Genomic DNA, 19647 nt, shown 5'->3' on the forward strand with positions numbered 1-19647 from the left:
CAGGTATGTGCTTGCCAACTCCCATGAATACAGCGCAGGTGTAGAAAACAAAAATGTTCTTAGCAACCCCTATTATTCTCACACACACACACACACACACACAAACACACACACACACACACACACACACACACACACACACACACACACACACACACACACACACAAACACACACACACAAATAGATAAGCACCTACTGCTCCACCCCACATCAACCTTCCTTGACTGGCTGAGCTTGTTAGTGGTCACGCCCGTACCTGTTCACTAGCACAGGGACTAAGACACCTGTCAGACAGAGAAATACTTTTCCTCTACTCACACTGCCGGACACACTGATCGCAAACTCGATTAAACCGGGTGGACGTTTCTCTGCTGGATATAAAGTAAAAGTAGGTAGGTACTCTAGCTGCCAGGTGTATTATTCACAACATCATTTAAAGTATCTGGGTAGATTCTGTATTTAGAGCTTCAGTAATCAGCAGCTGTAAGAACAGAAAACATAAAAGTAATCAATCATGCAACATAAACTGTTTGTTGAAAGTGTTATCTGGTGATTGTCAGTGTTTGCCCTCTCATTTTTCTGGGTGTTTCCCTGTCATGATTGCTTGTCAGTAGAGAGAGTCTGTCCTGCTCGCCGCTTGCCTTGAACGCTATTGCTCTTCATCAATCATTTATCCTGTGTGGACGGTTGTGCTAAACCTAGGATAAATATGCTGTGTGAGCCCTCGATGTATTTGTTCTGTCACCAATATTGACGCCAATATCCTCAAGGGATATTGTGGCGACAGGCTTTAGAAGGAGTGAACTCACAGCCCTAGGAGTTTATATTTGCATCATGAATTTGGCTCTACAATTTTGCATACGATTTAGTCTGATTCAGATTAGGGAACACTCTGTATTTGCCTTTTCTTCTTCACTTCCCAGAGGAAGTGGGTTTCCCCTCTGAGCAGATCAGTTTTGACTGTAAATAACTGAGGGGTCAACTCATTTGAAAATGTGTGAAAGGAAGCAATATTTACCCAATCACACAAATCATTCTGTGTGACTATATTTTGTATCCAAACACAAAAGATCATATATGTGTATGTGTGTGAGTCCATTCATATTTAGGCAACAGTTAGGAAAAGTGGTAGGACAGGATCATCTACATGTCTAAAGGATAAGACTGAGGAATGCTTTACAGAGCACATGTTCTTCATTGGGAGGGAACATAGCGTGCGAAGGGCAATTTTGAAACTAGACTGTCTTAATAAATTGCAATTTACTTCAAATTGTACAATTTTGTTTAACAAGATCTCTGTCTCGATGTGGTTCCAAAAATATTTTTGACAGGTGGCCTGTCAAGATAACAGAACAAAGTGGAGATAGAAACATCTAGAACAAGCATGTCAAAAGGTGAGTAGGATGACTGATGTGATCTGAATGTGAGACACCGTGTTTCCTTAAATAAAAGGAGTGTCTCTGCGCCAGGCTGATGACTTTGTAAATTCTGATCTTCTGTCATTGCCTCGATTTTAATTCAAAATACAAGTTGGTAGTTGATTATGTGGCGTGTGTCGGCCCAAAGGGAACTGAATATCATGCATCAAGCAGACTAGGATTAAGATTTCATTATGATGCAGCCTACACAGTGTGTATAATATCTCAGATGGTGTGTTGGTAATGTGACATGCACATGTTTGTGTCTCAGAAGGGGGAAAAGCATCCGTGTTCCGTACCACCAAAGTGCGGACCAGGCTGAGGGATGACAGCAGCTGGATGCAGCAGCGCCAAGAAGCTCAGGCTGAAACCGAAGAAGAGAAACCATGGTAAGCCACATGTTTAAATAGGGTTCTGTCCATTTTATCCATCGCTCAGTCACTTGAATAGACAACACCAAGTTCCTGTGAATCCATGCAGGTTAGCAGAAGTAAGGGCCAGACGTTTGAATGGAGACACTGTTGAGACCAGTCCAGTATCGTCACCAACAACATCCGCTCCGCCACCCACCAAGTCTGACGGCGAAAGGTAAACACCTGGTTTCTGATGTCACAGAGTTATCTATCGATTATTTGGAAACTTCCCACAAAACATGACTGTGCTGATAATGGCTCTCTGTTTTAAATTTAGATCACCAGCACCAGGGTTCCTGATCAGGTGAGACTAGCACTTGCACATTAGGTATCCAATTTGAAACTAGAGACCTAAATCAAACGCAGATGAAGGGATATCTGAGCACTGAAAAATGGCTTTTTGTGATTGAAGAAAAAGAATGAATTTACTTAAACTTTTTGTTTTTCTTTCAGAGGCGTTTTCACTAAACTAGACAAGCCTGCTCCACCCGTAACAACTAACGGCGTTAGGTAAGAGCTTCTCTTATTTGAAGAAGCAGATATAGTGTGACTTGACATTCCTACATTAATGTGATCTGTTTTTTTTCACAGTGTTACGACGACACAATTCACCAAAAAACCTTCAGAGAGCTACAAGAAAATGTGAGCATGCACACACATCAGATTCCCAGTTGACCGCTGGCAGTGGAGTGAGAATGTATTTTCATGAGCTGTGTGTGTTTGCGCTTCTGTTCCTTAGAGCCCCGCACACTGTGAGGCCCACTCAAGAGAACCAGGAGGACCAGCTTAGCAACGAGGAGCTGGAGAAACGGTAAGAATCTCCTCACGCAAAAGAACGCCATCCTATTTGAACTCGCATGCCCTTGAAAAAAGAGATTGCATTAACATCATAACTCATTTCGTAGGACGGAGGCAGCCAGCAATGTACTGAAGAAATCTGCAATCAGGCAACGGTCTTTTGTGCTCTCTGCTGCTAAGAAATTTGAGTATGTATGTCTTATGTCACTCTCCTAATGATAATCATAACACTCTATCTGTATCTGGAATTCTTAAATCTATAGTGCAGTGCCCGTTCAAAACGTGCCTGTTGGGAATGAGACGATTGCTTGGCCTGTGTTATTGCTGCTTGCAGCTTTCTCGTGAACCACTCATCCAAACGACTACAAATTCGACACTGCACTTCCTTGGCTCCTGAGCAACACACCTGCAATGACATAGTTGCGTCACATAGTCACGGCTACTTACAGTCAGAAACACCGGTGAAATACACTCAGGAAATAAACGCCAAGAGCAAACTTTACCAATTAGGCAAGGTAGGCAACTGCCTGGGGCCCCGGGTTAAAAGGGCCCCAAACAGGTATACATTTATTATGATGATGATTATTAAGATTTCAAAAATATTAAATAGCCTATGTTACTATTTGAACTTATTGTACCCCACAATAACGTTCAGAAGGCCCCCAAACTCCTAAAAAATGGTTTACTACTGACTTACTGTGTACTTTTACTTCAGAGTAAAACGTTGTACTACTTCATTTACCTGTTAAAGAAAGGTTGCTGGTTACGTTGAAGTTGCTGCATCATCATTCATGAAACTGTCTAGAGTTGAAAACTCCACTTTGAACAGACGTGAAGTAAATTTAAGTACCTTGGGCTGATAATGCCTTTTTCACTCTTCACTTTAAGAAAACATTTGAATGCGTGAGTTGTACTGTATTAATAGTTATACTTCGCTCCTTGTTTTTATTTTATTAACCTTGGCTCCTACGAAGCAGCTCGATTGGTTGGGGTTAGGCATTTGACCTCGAGTGGTTAAGGTTAGGATAGCTTATTGGTCAGGGGATAGGACCTGTACAAATGGGGTTACCTTACAGGGAAGTTGGGACACTAAACTGCACGTAGGCTATGGCAGTTTGCATTCTTAAGTTTCCTCTTAGCGAAATGCTCTGAGTGAATTTAAGTTGGATTTTTATTGTAAAGGGTAGAAATGAAAGAAGTGAAGCCAGCATTATGTGCTGCTGTTGTCACTATGGTAGTTAATAAAAGTGTGTTAGCTGTCTTGGGTCACATTGGTTGACGGTGTTTTTGATTTATCACCCTCGTAGTTTGCACGCATTAGCTCGGAGGGCTATCTTGGCTTAGTTTACTTTATTAGATTCCTTACTATGATTCTGTTGACATCCGTACAACAACATGCTGCGTGTGACGTCTCTTGCGCATGCGGGTCGGACATCCGGACTGAATCCCGACCTACTCACAGAGACTCCCGGCTTTTTTTTAGTAGATAGATAAAAGAAGTGAGTTACATATTTAAAAAACTTGCGACACATTGAGAAATTGGGCTTTTGACTCACACGTGATTGTAAATGTTGAGCATTTAGGGAGGTATTTATGAAACTGTGTGTTGAAAAACCTCAGGTCTCAAGAAACGGCGTCTGACACCTCATTGGTCAACAGCAGTCCATCATTTGTGGCTAAAAGGTAAATGTTCCCTCTCACATCCCTCTAAAACAAAAGACAAACCTGCAAGTCCAATCAAAAACTGTCTGTCTGTTTCTGTGTGTGTGCACGCCCAACTCCACACATGCACTCATGTGTGTGTGCACGTGTGCTTGGCTACAAATGTGCAGGGTGGAGATATCTGATGACGATGAGAGCGCTGCTACTCCAGCACCTGCCAGCACCACACCCCCCTCCCCTGTGGTCCCCGTCACATCTGCTGCCTCTGCGCCTGAGCCCAAAGCACAGAACATGTAAGTCCTGTGCCATGTTTCCAGCGCAAAACAAGTGCTTTCTGTTCCTTCAATTTCACTAATTTCTTGTGTGGTTTACAGAGTCGACACCAGCGTTAAGACAGCTGTTGATGCATCTATTAATAAGCCGGTGGCACCAAAGGTGGAGAAGGCCGCCCCAGAGCCTGTGAAGAAAGACCCCCCTCCAGTGTCTGTTGCAGTGAAAGACCCAGTTGAAGGCGTGAAACCAGGGTGCACCAAGGTGGACACTCCTCTCGCTGAACTCATCCAGGCAGTCTGTACTGAGCCAAAACCCAAGGATTCAGACGTTTCTGGGCTGGTTGACACACCTCTGGTTAAACTCACCCCAGCATCACCAACTCCAATATCACCTACTCCAGCATCCCCTGCCCCGGCCTCAACCGTCCCACTTTCACCTGCCCCAGTGCCTGCTGTAACAGGGATCACAGTGAAGGCTACACCACAAATAGCACCAAAACTGTCTCCAGAGCCACGGTCAGTTTTCCACTAACCAAAATCAGTGCTGGCACATATTATCAGTGGTGGAAAGTAAATAAGTACATTACCTTTTAGGTACTTGTACCGAGTATTACTATTATATGCCACTTTATACTTATACTCCACTACATTTTTAGGGGAAAATAGTGTTCTTTTTTTCTCCACTACATATATATTTCACAACTTTATTTACTAGTTACATTACATACAAACATCAACTTTATATTATCTTTTACTTATTATATAAAGTATTATCTTTTACTTAAGTAAAGGATCTGAAAACTTTCTCCACCGCCTAGTGTTAACATCAGTAGGTCATATCTCTAACACTGTGACAAAGCACAGAACATGTAAGTCCTGTGCCATGTTTCCAGAGCAAGAAGTGCTTTCTGTTCCTTCAATTTCACTAATTTCTTGTGTGGTTTACAGAGTCGACACCAGCGTTAAGACAGCTGTTGATGCAGCTATTAATAAGCCAGTGGCACCAAAGGTGGAGAAGGCTGCCCCAGAGCCTGTGAAGAAAGACCCCCCTCCAGTGTCGGTTGCAGTGAAAGACCCAGTTGAAGGCGTGAAACCAGGGTGCACCAAGGTGGACACTCCTCTCGCTGAACTCATCCAGGCAGTCTGTACTGAGCCAAAACCCAAGGATTCAGACGTTTCTGGGCTGGTTGACACACCTCTGGTTAAACTCACCCCAGCATCACCAACTCCAATATCACCTACTCCAGCATCCCCTGCCCCGGCCTCAACCGTCCCACTTTCACCTGCCCCAGTGCCTGCTGTAAAAGGGATCACAGTGAAGGATACACCACAAATAGCACCAAAACTGTCTCCAGAGCCACGGTCAGTTTTCCACTAACCAAAATCAGTGCTGGCACATATTATCAGTGGTGGAAAGTAAATAAGTACATTACCTTTTAGGTACTTGTACCGAGTATTACTATTATATGCCACTTTATACTTATACTCCACTACATTTTTAGGGGAAAATAGTGTTCTTTTTTTCTCCACTACATATATATTTCACAATGTTATTTACTAGTTACATTACATACAAACATCAACTTTATATAATCTTTTACTTAAGGATCTGAATACTTCCTCCACCGCATAGTGTTGACATCAGTAGCTCAAACATTATAATGTCTGCCCAGATATTAATATCATAATTCGTAGGCAAAATTTTAAATATGCCTTCATGTGGTTTTATTTGCGTGTGTGTTTGCTCTCATTCTTTTTTTAATGTGTGTGATCAAAAGCTGCTCTGGAATTGTCATGTGTTTGTTCTATTTTCACAGCTCCAATGTTGACACGCTCACCACCTTGTCCGATACTCTCATTTCTTTCGGCACAAGTTCAACCAGGTACTGGAAAAAAAGATAAAAGCAGCAGAAACCAATATGAAAAAAAAAAAAAAAGAAACAAAGATGATCATGTTTGTGCCTCCAGCATCAACAACCATCTGATAATATGAATGTGTTTCCTCTCCAGCTTTAAGGATGATGAGCCAGTGCTGGCAAAGAAAAAAGAAGGCTCAGCGGACAGTCGCACCACAAAGGATGGGTATAAAACGAACAACTTCCTCATTCATGTCATAGCAGAGTTGGCAAAAAAAGAGATAATGGCTAACTGCCACTGTGTTTGCTTCAAAGTAATCACAAAATAACCCACATCTCAATTGCAGGTGCCTAAAACTAACTCACACAAGAGGGTGTCCCAAATTAGACTTGATTAAAATGGGGTACTTAAAAATGTAAAATAGAGATGTGTGTCTACGCGCCAAAGCAGGTGCACTCATATTTGTTTTCTCTTCACTGTCTGCAGTGTTAAAAAGGAGCCAGCTCCAGAGCTCAGCAACTGTAATGCAATGACAGATGATCTCCTGGCTCTCGCTGATGGGTTTGTTAAAAATACTGTATATTCTTGCTTTTTTTGCAATTACCCACTTTAAATTCTCTGAATGTTACCCACAAGGTGGCACTGTTGGACTTTTAATGACCCCCCCCCTCCCACTCTCCTCTACCTCAACTGGCCTGTTCTTGCTCTGAAATCTCCTCTGAATCCTAAATCCCCCTTTGTTCATCACCTTCTCCTCTCCTCTCATCCTTCCGCCTCTGCAGTCCAGAGAAGTCAGCCGAGCCTGTTCCCCCCAGCCCAGGATGGTGGAGTCAGGATCTGCTTGGTGGACTAGACAGGTATAGGTAGAGAGCTCTTTCCTAACCAAGCCCCATATACAGACGTTATGCAAAGAATTATCCTTTCATCAGTAGAAAATCAATAGCTCTGTTGTCTGTAGCAAGCAGAGGCATTACCTTAACTTACCTCGCCAGAGTTAGATATACAGTTTCAAAGGAGCTTGTGCACAAACTCTGCTCTGTATTTGACTTTTGTGTTTGATGTCTTTAGTAAGTCAACCCCAGCAAAGACCAGCAGCAGCCTGGATCTCCTGGCTAATGACGTCATTCCAATCAAAACAGAGGCACGCAGGTGAGTAAGAGACAGCCTTGTGATGGCCGTCTGCTCCCCATCCCTCCTACCTTGTGTACCATTAATTCTTATCACTGCAGATGAAGGGGCCAAGCATCCCAGCTCCCTGAAGTGTACGATTTTTAATAAACCCCATCCTCTTTAAGTTTCTATAAATCAGGGCTGCTCTACTTCCAGCATTCTATTTTAACCCCATGCACCGTGTTACAAAGTAACAGATTCCTGAAGTGACTGATATATACTTTGAAAGAGAAAGCCACGTCTTATCTGTGGCGTGACTGGAAATAGAAGAGAATGTGCTGTACTGATTAGTATTGCGGCTTTGTTTTGTCTCCGCCAGCCTCTGCATGCAGCGAACGGAGAAACAGACAGTTGAGACAGCCAAAGAAACACAAAGGTAGAAGGAGATGACAGGCTGTTCTTAAACAATTATCTATCTATGCAGATCTGTTCATGCTAAGAAAAGCATTCTATCCAGATATGCCTTGTAATGATTTATACTAACTCTGCCTGTGTCTCTTTGCCCATCAGCTCCACAGAGACAGTCACTATAACCACCAAAACTGTGATCATTACTGACAAAAGGTATGAGAACACACACACACACACAGAAAAAAAAAGTCTGTTCTGTACTATATTCAGATGGTTTTCATGGTCGTTAAATAGTTCAGTGGGTTTCAGTCTTTTCTAATGGACTGGCATTGTAAATAGTGTATGAGAAGAAGCACACTTACCTTTACTTGCCCCCTTTACCCATCCCATCCCATCATGCTATTCATCCATACACAACCCTCCTTACTTTTATATCTTGCCTCCAAACAGCAAAGTGGACAGCGCAGATCCATGGAGTTCACATTTGAAGACCACAGTCACTGAATCAAGGTAGTGTATTTACTGCCACGTCACATATGAACTGGTGCTTTAAGATGTCTGTGTTAAAAGTCTCTGCAATGTGTATGTAAATATGTTTTAAAAAATAGTTTGCTCTGCCGACACTGAGTGAAAAGAAAAAATAATTTGTTCAAAAAATAGGATTCAATTGTAAAATAGATTTTCACTCCAGTTAAATAGGCAAATTAAGTTTAATGGGGTTGATAAAATGAATTGTTTAGAAAGAATTTCTTGTTAGTAAAATATGTGATTTCATCACATTAAGCATCTGTTTAGTTTTTAATAATTGGTATAGAATAAAATGGGCTTCATTTTAGGTGAAACCTGAAATACACAGATTTTGCCATTCAGCAGCAGAATAGTCTTTGAATTTGTCAAAGAGATCCAGATTCTGATTGTGATTGAGTTTGGCCCCGTTTCCTCTGTGTTTCTGTTTACCATTCAAACTGCATTCAATCTTTCCATTATGAGTCAATGTGATCAGAATTCCTCCGACACAAGATGGGCCATGCTGACAATTGAGAGTGAAATCAGTGTGAAATTGTTTTTCAGCTCGGCTGATCCGTTTGATCCATATCCGATAGGGACCACATCCTCTAACAGGTAATCATATTGGTTTGGAGCTGTGACTGTTTTCCAGCCAGTCAAATAGCATCTCAGCATACATAATGCAGCAGTTTCTGATTATGAGCCACTTTTCTTCTAGCTCCTCTGACCTGCTCAAGCCTCTCGCTGATATTTCCATCAACAGGTACTGGAATGATAATGCAAATTTCCCTTTTTCTATATTGTAACCTCTATTTGTAGCACCGGTCCGATACTATCATGTTACTACATAATATAGTAGTGACTACAACTGCTTCGCTTTGGCGGTTATTGCAATACTTATTACTCATTCATAATATCATACCACACATACTGAGCACTGTGGCTACACCTTATTGATACACTAATGTTGATTTACATATTTTTTTTATTGTTATTTCCTCAGTGTGTCACCTACTTACATGAAGAACAAAGATCCAAGTCCAAAAACCAAGTAAGTTGCACTCATCCAACACCTTCTCTGTGATCAACTATCAAAAGAAAGGGAAGTGGGGCTGCACCTAACAATTAGTTCTTTTATCAATGAACTTGTTTATTGTTTTTTGATTAATATATCTATCGTTTAGTCTAAAGGCCAAATAGACTGCTTCAAATTGCTTATTCTGTCTGACCAACAGTCCAAAACCCAAATATATTCATGATGATATAAAGCAGAAAAGTATTACATTTGAGAACCAAGAATTGTCTGGTATTTTTGCTTAATAAATGACTGAAATTATTATTCAATCAGCCAAATTGCTTGTGATTAATTATCTATTAATCTTAAACTAAGATTTTAACTAAGTCAGATTTTCCTAATATTGAGTGTGACAGTGACATGTTCCCTGTGTGCACCTGTAGGTGTGTTAAAGTATGTTTTGGCCATATTATGCCTGCAGAGAGTTGACAGGAAATAAGGGGGAAGAGAGAAGTGGGCAATGTCATGCGACAAAGGTCTTCAGCTGGACTCTGGGGACATTGTGTTTCATTGTCTGTCAGTGCTTTTAAACCCCCCAGGGTTTTTTAAAATTCTAATGTTTCCATCCCATTTTTTTGTTTGTGCGTGTGTTTGACAGTATTAGCAGTAATGCGTTGGAATCCCTAGCAGACGTCATCCCTGTCAGCACTGACTCCACAAGGTATTAAACTGAGTTTAGTGCATAATTGTGTTATGAATGTATGAGTGAGACATGCAGGGGAAAGAAAGACCGTGGACCTGCAGGAATGACTCTCTCAAAGTGCACACATTACAGTCTGATATGCTTGAGCTGCACATCGACACTCTCTCTCTCTCTCTCTCTCTCTCTCTCTCTCTCTAGGCCCAGCTCTCAGCGGTCATGGGCACGCACATGGGAAACCAGCATACCTCAGCAGGCGAACACAGAAGAGAGGTGATGACACACTTTGATGTACTCTTACACTTACACACAATGCGGTCCACCATGTTTCATTCATCTACATGCACCCATCCATGTCCATTGCGTGCTAAAAAGTCTTTCAATGTATGTCCCCTCTCAGCGAAGAAGATGTGCCAGGAGGCCAAACTGTAGATCAACAGACGATAATCACGTTTGAGAGAAAGTAAGTCATCCTTTTATTAAAAGCTCCTTTTATTCCCATAACCTCCTTCCCTTTCACTCTGGTGAAGTAACTCGGCTTTTGCACCATCTATTCACTGAGCCAGAAAACATTGTGCACTGGTGCTGATGAAAATAGGTCAGATAGGCTATTTGTTACAACTTTTCCTCATAAGTAAACAGATCCCCTTCCAGCCTTTTTTGTTTCCTTCTGTTTTTAATAATATAAACACTGTGAATTTGTCATCCTCTCATGCTCTCGTGTCTTTGTTTGTGCTCAAGGTCCAAGGAGAATGACTCCCCTTGGGACAGGTGGACATCGCCCACTGTCTATACTGTCACTACCATTAGAGGAGAGGAAGATGAGGGGGAGGAGGAGCAGGAGGAGGAGGAAAGGTATTTCTACTGTGGCTGGGCTCATTAAATGAATATTAAACCACTTTATTTTTCACAATTTCAGCAGGATGTCATTATAGCATCTTAAAATTCAGTGCCTGTCAACCATTTAATTGAAAGCAAGCTAAATACAAGTTGAAACTTCCTCCCGGCTTAGTCAGAGAATAATCAACTCCTTCTGAACTCATTATTTTTACTTTATTACTGTCACTTCTTCACCTGTACTGCCAGACTTTTTATAATGCAGGAATGTCCTCTGCTTTGTAGCCCCGAGGATACACAGACAGAGACAGTCACAACCATCACAACTATCAGGTTTGAAATTCTTTAAAACTCACCTCTTATGATAAAAAAACTGGGGAGATCAGAAGGAATTGAGAGCGTGAGAGGCGTGTAGGTGATGTTTACCGTTAAAATGCATGGGGAGCGGTGCTCAGAATGAGGCAATGCTGCTGTACAATAGAAACAGACCACACCTGGACAATAAATCCCGCCCCCTCTGGAGCTGTGAGAAGTCAGAAAGATCAGCCTCATACACTTACAAAAACGGCAGAATTCTTGCTCACTGGATAGAGTCCAGTTTATTGACTCATACAGCCTGCACTAAAAATCTAATATAGTTTTCTTTACTTTCCAGGGAGATACACAGTGATCCACAGCCCGCCATGGATCGGTAAGTTTATGATCTTAATGTCAGTTACAGCAAAATGCAAGAATACTTTCTCCAGAGTGTTATTTTCTACTTTTTGGTCTGTTGATTTCCTTACTTTTGTAAAGACACTCTCCTTTAACTGGAGCTTTTGGTCTTTTTTTGTGGTACTGCATGGAAATCTATGAGTGGAAAATGTTTTTAATTTATTGAAATTAAATCAACTTAAATTTCAAATCAGACGCAAACCTTCTTATAAATTAGGTAATCTAGGCTTGTTTTACACTTTCACCGGCCATATTGGCTGTTGTCTGTGTTTGTAACACAGCCGTCTTAGTTAGAGAGTGAGAGATGTAGGCCAAAGCTTGTGGGAACGTCGCTTAATACTGCAGTCTGGATCTAAAGTTACCTGCAACTCCTGCCTGACTCCTGGTTAGACAGGTTAGTTATATTACTGAAGTTAAATGTGAAAAGATCTGCTCTCCCATTGTCTTTCAATTTGCCCTAATTTCCTCCCTCTAATTATCAGTCTCCAGATGTCAGATTAATGATGTGTATTAAGAGATGTCCTTTTGTCAAATCACAGCCCGTTAAACAGCATGCCATTAACAAGTGATGGCAGAAAATGATTACCTCCTGAGTTACATTTGACTGATGTAGAGTCCTTCTGTATAAGCCGTCACACTGCTGTCGTCAGTGAGCAAAAGATGAGGCTAATGCTGCTGCACTCTGTCTCCAGTTATGAAACCTATTCCAGGACTGTGATAGAAGAAGAAGACCGGCGTGTCCAAACACCAGAACCCGAGGCCAAAAAGTGAGTGATTTTTTTAAAACTAGACATTTAAATGAAAGTGACAGCTAATATTTAAACTATGCATATTAACTCACTATTTCCTTCATCTGCCTCTACTCAAGGGGGTTTGTGTACGTAAAGGAGTATGTCAATGCAACAGAGCTGTCCTTGCATAATGCCAGAGACGCCATCGATGGGTAGGACTAATACGTTATTTACCCAATCAAATAACAATATTGATTGAAAGAAAAAACTGCTGAATAAACCTGCCACCACTGCTCTTATGATGACTTAATAACTGCTCTTTTTTTCCCATAGTGTGTCAGATTATTTGACATCAAGCTTTTCCAGTTCCTCCTACAGCAGTCCTTCCTTTTACTCCAGGTAATAGCACAATTCCCTAAACCTGTTTTAAACCAGCTATAAGCCGAAGCCCTTTCTCCCCCTGCCTTGTTATTTCCAGTTCTCACGAAACTAGATATGTGTAAGCAGTAGGGCAGAAACTCCACCAAGCCTGCTCATTAGGAGGCTAAGCATGGACATCAAAGGATTATTTAAACTTACTAAGTTCCCTTGCACAGGACAGAAAGGGTCACATGTTAATATGCCAGACAGAGCTGCAGTTTCATGAGAGCTGTTTGAGTCAGTGGCCAAACTAACACGTCTCAATGGCTTTGTCTCTCCAGTGGCATGCCGTCATCCGCCTGTACCTTCTGCGGAGAGCCGGTGGACGGCGATGCCAAGATCACCATCGAGCACCTCAATATCAACTGCCACCCCACCTGCTTCAAGGTAGTTCATATATCTGCTCAGAAACATTTCAGCTGAAGATTTAAAAAAACAAAAAACTTTTTTGTAGAGTTAGATCAGAAGATTGATACCACTCTCATGTCTGTATGGTAAATATGATGTTACAGCCAGCAGCGAGTTATAGCTTAGCTCAGCGTAAATACTGAAAATGTCCATTGTTCAATAATCAGCCTACCAGCTCTAATGCTTAATAAGAGCTTTAATATAACATGTTATATCTTAATTGATTAATCTGTACAAAAAACAACAAGTTGGGGTTTTATAAGGGGTTAAGTTGCAGACTATTTCTTGGCCACAAGCAGTCCCTTCCTTGACTTGTCTTGTTGTCACCACAGTTACTTACCAGGAAACCATTGGTGGCTCCAGGAAGTCCCGGCTAAGAAATACTCTGGCACAGAACTCCCCGTAAAACCACACCATGTCATTTTTACATTTTGTTTTGTTGTACAGATTAAACAAACAAGATATAAAGTGTTAATTAGTGAGTTTTAGAAATGCTAGTAGGCAGATTTTGTTTTTTAACCTATGGCCAGAGCCAATAGCTGTATCCCCTTTTCCTGTTTTTATACTGAGCAACGCTAATGAACTGCTGGCTGTAGCTACATATGAGACAGACAGACATGAAAGTGGTATCTACCTTCTTATCTAACTCTTGGCAATACAACCAATAAGTGCATTTCCTAAATTGTCAAACTACTCCTTTAATATTTTTAACATTCTTCCTTATTAGTTTTTTTCTACAAGTCTTGAAATACAACTAATATTTAGCTATTGGCAGTAAATGAATCAAAGGTCTCATCAGTTAACTGTGTTTTCAAAGCTGCAACAGTTTTGTATACTGTGTATTATGGAGCAGTACATGTATGAGAGAATTTCAAGGATAAAAACACTGCTCTTCACTGTATTTTCCTCATAATTACATTTTTCTTATAACATTCTCCCAATTTTTCAGTGCGGTGTGTGTAGTAAGCCAATGGGAGACCTTCTCGACAGTATGTTCCTACATGGTGGGAAAGTCCACTGCGAGCGCTGCTACAGCAAAGCCTTGGACTGATTATCGAAGCTCTTCAGCAGCCTCTTATCCTCAGCTCCTTCCCTTCATGTTCATTTGCATATAAATTGAGAACCGACAACGTTTGGACTGTGTTTGGTTTGAACTGAACTGAATGATGTGGTTTAGGGTGATCAAAAAGAGAGTATAGTGAGCAATATGGCTACTTAATGTTGATTCTTACATAAGGTTAAATTTCTATGTTATACAAGCTTGTGTTGTTTTTTTTCCTGGTGGTGAAAGCTGTATCTGCCTCAGTAAACTATGAAGGATATGTCTGTACAACATGATATGCTACATATGACTGTGAACAGACTAATACTGGCAAGTGGGGTGTTATATTTTAGCAGTTATGCAAGAAAATGACTTTATTACAAAATGTTTACTTTTGCTCTTCATTCTACAAAATAGTGTGTTCACATGTATGATGCTTTGTTAAAAAAATAAAATGATTTATAGAATCCTGGTATAAATATGTTATGCAAAGTGCTGTGCCAGCAGACACAACACTGTCAGAGTCTCAAGCAGTTACACGTTTTAGAAAAGCATGATTAAAAAAATGATTGCACATAAACATGTTTTTAGCATAATGTAACTGAAAAGTTAGGGCAATATTATAAAGTATCTGCCACAGAAATGCATTAGATGAGCTCCTGAGAACTACTTTGCAAATGCAGTGGTGAGTTCCCACAGAGGATTTGTGCTGAACTTTCCATTTGCCTTTCTCCACTTCTTGGTGAAGTAATATTTTCCTTGCATAGTCACCTAAAAAGCTGTGTACATAAATGTGACTTTAGCTTATAATGACCATCAGCTACCTGCTGAGTAACTGTAAAGAAGCTAATGCACTTCATTGGCTACTTTCTTGATAGTCTTCACACACAGTTAGGCAGAGCTCCCTTGGCCCTGCCCCAGTCCAATGAAAATTTGCCTCCCATGAGAATGTGCCTCCGTGGAACAACTGCACCGCATGCAGTTAATGTTAACAATGCAAGGCGGAGTAAGGGCAATGATGGCACCTTGGTTATAGTAAAAAAAACAACTTGAAAATATTAGCATATAGCACTCTAAAACATTATTTTTCCCCATTACTGAACTTAAATAGGTTATAAAGGAAAATAGGGATAAAGGACAAACGTATCATGTCAGCTAAATTCAAAATCTGTTATGGTATAACTAAACTGCTCATAAGGGTAAAGGAGGTTTGGCTCCGGTGCAAAAATATTAGTAATTTCTGCTTCATTCCCTCATTTAAACAGAGGGGATGCATAATATGGGACACCTCTGTGATCCTGGATGCGCTCCATCCTCTGTTTGTTTCAAGGCCTGTGTCAGTGTTTTCCTCTGGCTCTGCTCACAGCAATGTTTTGGATGTGCTTCCACAGCAGCGAAGGGTCTGACTCGTTATGTCTTATCAGGGACTCCAGCCCTTCTGCTTGGTCCAGGCTCTGCCAGTAATCCTGGGGCCATATTTGCAACCATCTGCGGACAGATATACAAACAGATTAGGCTCATCACAGAGGAAATTTTAATTAGACCATTAATATAGACTGACGTCTTTCCCCTCGGGACATTGTTATTCACATTAAAGTACAGAAAGTACAAGGATTTCACACCTGGCACAGTGAATAATTTGAGACAAACTCACCCATCGTCTGCAGGTAAGTCTTGGACTTGTCCATACCCCGGGCTGGGCAGGGGGCACCCCATGTGAGAGTTGTTGGCCATTTTAGGGTGAGGACGTTGGTTCTTCTTAGGGGCTTTCCTATATGCTCGTTCTGCTGCTAGTCGTGCATTCTCCTGGTCACACACGTAACATTCATATCCATTCAGGTAGTTGGGTTTACTCATGTCATTAACCCCCCACTCGCGGGCCTCCAGAGCCTCCAACAAACGAGTGTTAGTAATGCGGCTGGGGTTCTTGAAATCTAAATATTTTGCATATTCATCATCATTCTCATCAAGACGTTTGAGGAATTCACCGAGAGCTTTCGGTGAGGGGAAGTTATTTATTATGATTGCGGAGTGGTCGTTGGGCATCCAGTCTGCCACCACAGAGGAGCCTCGATAGACAGGCACGCAGCCCTGATGGAGAGGCCGCCACAGCTTCTCTGTCATGTAATCTGGACACAGGCCGTTCTCCAGTGCCAGGTGAAACTTGTAGCGTGCAACAAAATTCATAAAGCCGGCCTCTTCGCCGGTAGCTGTGGCCGTGTCCTCCAGGTGTTCAGGTAAAGGTTTGTTGTTCAAGCATTTTCCGTAGGAGTCCACCTACAGAGAGAAAAATAATGAGTGAGAAAGGAGAGAGATGGGGGCATACTCAGAAAACATTGGGTAGATTCTTAAAGGTCCTATGACATGCTGCTTTTTGGATGCTTTTATATAAGCCTTAGTGGTTCCCCTAATACTGTATCTGAAGTCTCTTTCCCGAAATTCAGCCTTGGTGCAGAATTACAGCCACTAGAGCCAATCCCACAATGAGCTTTCCATTTCTGTGCCATTTCTGTGTCTGTAGCTTTAAATGCTATTGAGGAGGAGAGGGGGGGGGGGGGCCTTGACCAGCTTGCCATGGGCAAAGCAGAGAAAGGAGAGGTAACCTTTATCCTTATGACATCATATAGGGAAGAATCCAGATCGGCCCATCTGAGTTTACTTTTTCTCAAAGGCAGAGCAGGATACCCAGGGCTCGGTTTACACCTATCACCATTTCTAGCCACTGGGGGACCATAAGCAGGCTGGGGGAACTCATATTAATGTTTAAAAAACCTCATAAAGTGACATTGTCATGCCATGGGACCTTTAATGTGACACTGACACACTTTTAATGGTCTACATTTTTCATAAATCCCCGATAAGACATTCCTAATTGAATTTTAACATTTCATTCTCCGATGGGGATTCAAAAACATCACACTCAGGGCTATATTTACAAAACATTCACAGAGGTCTTACTGCAGTTTAATGCTTGAAGATTAATGATTTTGACCTACCGACCTGCGTGCACAAAGTATGTGCAGGTAAAAAAATAAATAAAAGAGAAAAGACTCTAAGCAACAGATTTTCAGAGCATGTAATCCAGTTCATGTTTATTGTAAAGAATGGCTGTGGTAGGGTTCAAAATTTAGGAGACTATTAAAAATAACACCAGCAAGCAGAAATGTGTCCTGATATTTACACAGAACAGGAACAAAGAGAACAAATGTCGGAGGATAAGAGCAAAATAAATAATACATCAACAAATCACACTATAGTATTGTACAGTATTTTAAAAATAAAGGAATAACTGGTACCTTAGACCAATGAGATGAACATCTGTAAAGTCTCTGTTTATTTTATATGCAGCAATGTTACTGCATGTGGATCGTGGAAATAAATTCCTCCTCAGTTATAATAATTGGAAAATTCCAGCTCACTAAGAATACATGTTGTATAGTTGAATGTATTAAGGATAAGGATAGTGCCTTGGGATGCAGCATCTCATTTTCGAAGGGTATATAAGAGTCCTAATAAACCAGGTATAAAACTGAAAACAGCCACACTCATGCATCATGCATATTTGTAAAAATGGCCCTGAAAAAAAACATCTCTGTACTGTACCTGAATATACTTCATGAGCTCCTGGACATATCTGTTTCTGTCTGACGGTACATCGCAGTGAGACTGCATGTAGAGCACAGGAGCCAGGCCTTCCCTCCTCAGCCGGTTCTTCTCCTCCAGGGACACGGCCACATGCTCCAGCAAGTAATCCAGAGAAGGCAGCCACTGCAGGGTCAGAGGATAGTCTGACTCCCTGCGAAATGTGGCAGTGTAGTTGAACAGCCTGATTCCCGGTCCATGGGAGAGGATGTAGTTATTCATGGGTGACTCTTCATGGAACAGTGCCCAGGTCTGGTGGCGGAGACGAGGGAGTGGCGCCTCATATGCACGAAAGTCTGTTCCATAAAAGATGATGGATGCTGTCCGTTTGTACAGCTGGACCTTGAAGATCAAACTCAAGATTACTGGCAGAACAACTTCAGACGATGATTATTATTAATGTGAGCATGCATCGTCTCTCTGTCTAAGCCAAGAGTTTCAGTAGAAGGCTGTATGAGGATACAGATCTCTGGTACCTTACGGTTGCTTGTGACCAGGCAGGAGGATGTGGCACAGTCAATGCGTTCAGTGTCACCAGGGAAATGTGGGAACAGTCCTCCACTCCACCAGAGAAGAATAGGCAGCTCCTTGTTGCTACGGCGATCACTGTTGCCAGGTCCTCTGTATGAACTGATGGAGGCAAACTCCATCTCTGACAGAGCACTCTGGGGCTGAAAGGCTCCTTGGTCCACCGCATCCAAGGCCTCCATGTGAAGTTGATCATCTGGAAAGGAGGCAAAGGAGACCCAGACCCAGCACAGGACACCAAACAGCCCCAGACACACACATGGAACCAGCCTGCCCCTACCCGCCATCTGCAAGGTTGAAAAGAAAAAGACAACACATTTCAGAGACTTGCAATTACTCTGATAAAAGTAGGTCACAATTCAAAATGACAAATCGATTAACTTTCTTATCTGTTTAATGTAGGCGTGATTCCTAAGTCTCGCAAATGAACTCGCGCTGTGTTTTGGTGCTCAAACCCCAAGTGAAAGTCATGTAGATGCAGTTATTTCTCCTCGCAGCTAACTTCGGTGAACAAACATTATCAATTGACCTTAACATTTCAATCATACGTGTCAGTGCAGTAGTTTCTGAACATGCACCATTATCGAAACATGCACCGTTTCCTACCATTGCCACTGCAGCAAACGCATGAAGGCGCGTTTTTTTTGGATTCTTCAAACCAAAAACATACAGCTGTTCTCCGTGTAAACTGGTTTTGAGGATTAGTGATAACCGAGTGCAGTTTTATCTCACACAGACAACGGTACAGAATAAAAACAGCCGGATTCTCCTTCTACGTTTCTGCTTTTCTTTTTCTTTGGGTCGCAAACTAACCCAATGATGCACATCGCCACCTACAGCTCCGGAGTGTATATTGCTCTATTAAATGTCTGTACTGCAACATACATTTGTTCATATTCAGTTTGTATTGGACAAAGTTGTTCTACTAAGTAAAACGATAACTTAAAAAAAAGATTCGTTATTTTCGTATCATCGTATACTAAAAAGAGGTGTATGTACTATAGGTAATTGCAGGTATACCTTTGTCAAATCTGTATTGCTCTAAAGGGCACCATTGAAATATATTATCCTCTGCTTTAAACATTGGTGTGAATCTTACTTAAAAGTACAGAAGTATCAAGAGAAAAATGTACTTAAAGTAGGCTACCAACATTAAAATA

The 19647-nt window shown here is 41.5% G+C and overlaps 2 protein-coding genes across 5 annotated transcripts; one reads left to right on the forward strand and one right to left on the reverse strand.

The window, feature by feature from the left end:
• Window positions 1-231: 231 nt before the first annotated feature.
• znf185 (zinc finger protein 185 with LIM domain) lies at window positions 232-14784 on the forward strand. Of its 4 annotated transcripts, none has more exons than XM_078260873.1 (35): window positions 232-394; window positions 1334-1396; window positions 1692-1809; window positions 1901-2008; window positions 2111-2137; window positions 2287-2343; window positions 2425-2475; window positions 2573-2644; window positions 2739-2819; window positions 4252-4314; window positions 4464-4586; window positions 4668-5081; window positions 5514-5927; window positions 6383-6448; window positions 6576-6647; window positions 6909-6983; window positions 7205-7285; window positions 7491-7571; window positions 7912-7968; window positions 8103-8156; window positions 8394-8453; window positions 9015-9065; window positions 9169-9213; window positions 9454-9501; window positions 10124-10186; window positions 10367-10438; window positions 10566-10628; window positions 10907-11020; window positions 11288-11335; window positions 11658-11693; window positions 12409-12483; window positions 12585-12659; window positions 12781-12846; window positions 13149-13254; window positions 14225-14784. In XM_078260873.1, the coding sequence occupies exons 2-35, from the start codon at window positions 1387-1389 to the stop codon at window positions 14324-14326; spliced, it is 3048 nt and encodes a 1015-aa protein (XP_078116999.1). In that variant the 5' UTR covers window positions 232-394; window positions 1334-1386; the 3' UTR covers window positions 14327-14784. The 4 variants fall into 4 exon arrangements, with proteins under 4 accessions (XP_078116999.1, XP_078117000.1, XP_078117002.1 ...); XM_078260874.1 differs by having other exon boundaries at window positions 232-390; XM_078260875.1 differs by having other exon boundaries at window positions 233-394; window positions 7205-7279.
• On the reverse strand, window positions 14660-19269 carry pofut4 (protein O-fucosyltransferase 4). Its single transcript, XM_078260877.1, has 5 exons — window positions 19094-19269; window positions 18436-18774; window positions 17921-18301; window positions 15972-16594; window positions 14660-15805 (listed from the first exon to the last, which is right to left on the reverse strand). The coding sequence occupies exons 1-5, from the start codon at window positions 19094-19096 to the stop codon at window positions 15655-15657; spliced, it is 1497 nt and encodes a 498-aa protein (XP_078117003.1). The 5' UTR covers window positions 19097-19269; the 3' UTR covers window positions 14660-15654.
• Between the last annotated feature and the right edge of the window lie 378 nt (window positions 19270-19647).

Source organism: Sander vitreus, chromosome 10, assembly GCF_031162955.1.
Source record: "Sander vitreus isolate 19-12246 chromosome 10, sanVit1, whole genome shotgun sequence".
Classification (NCBI taxonomy): domain Eukaryota; kingdom Metazoa; phylum Chordata; class Actinopteri; order Perciformes; family Percidae; genus Sander; species Sander vitreus.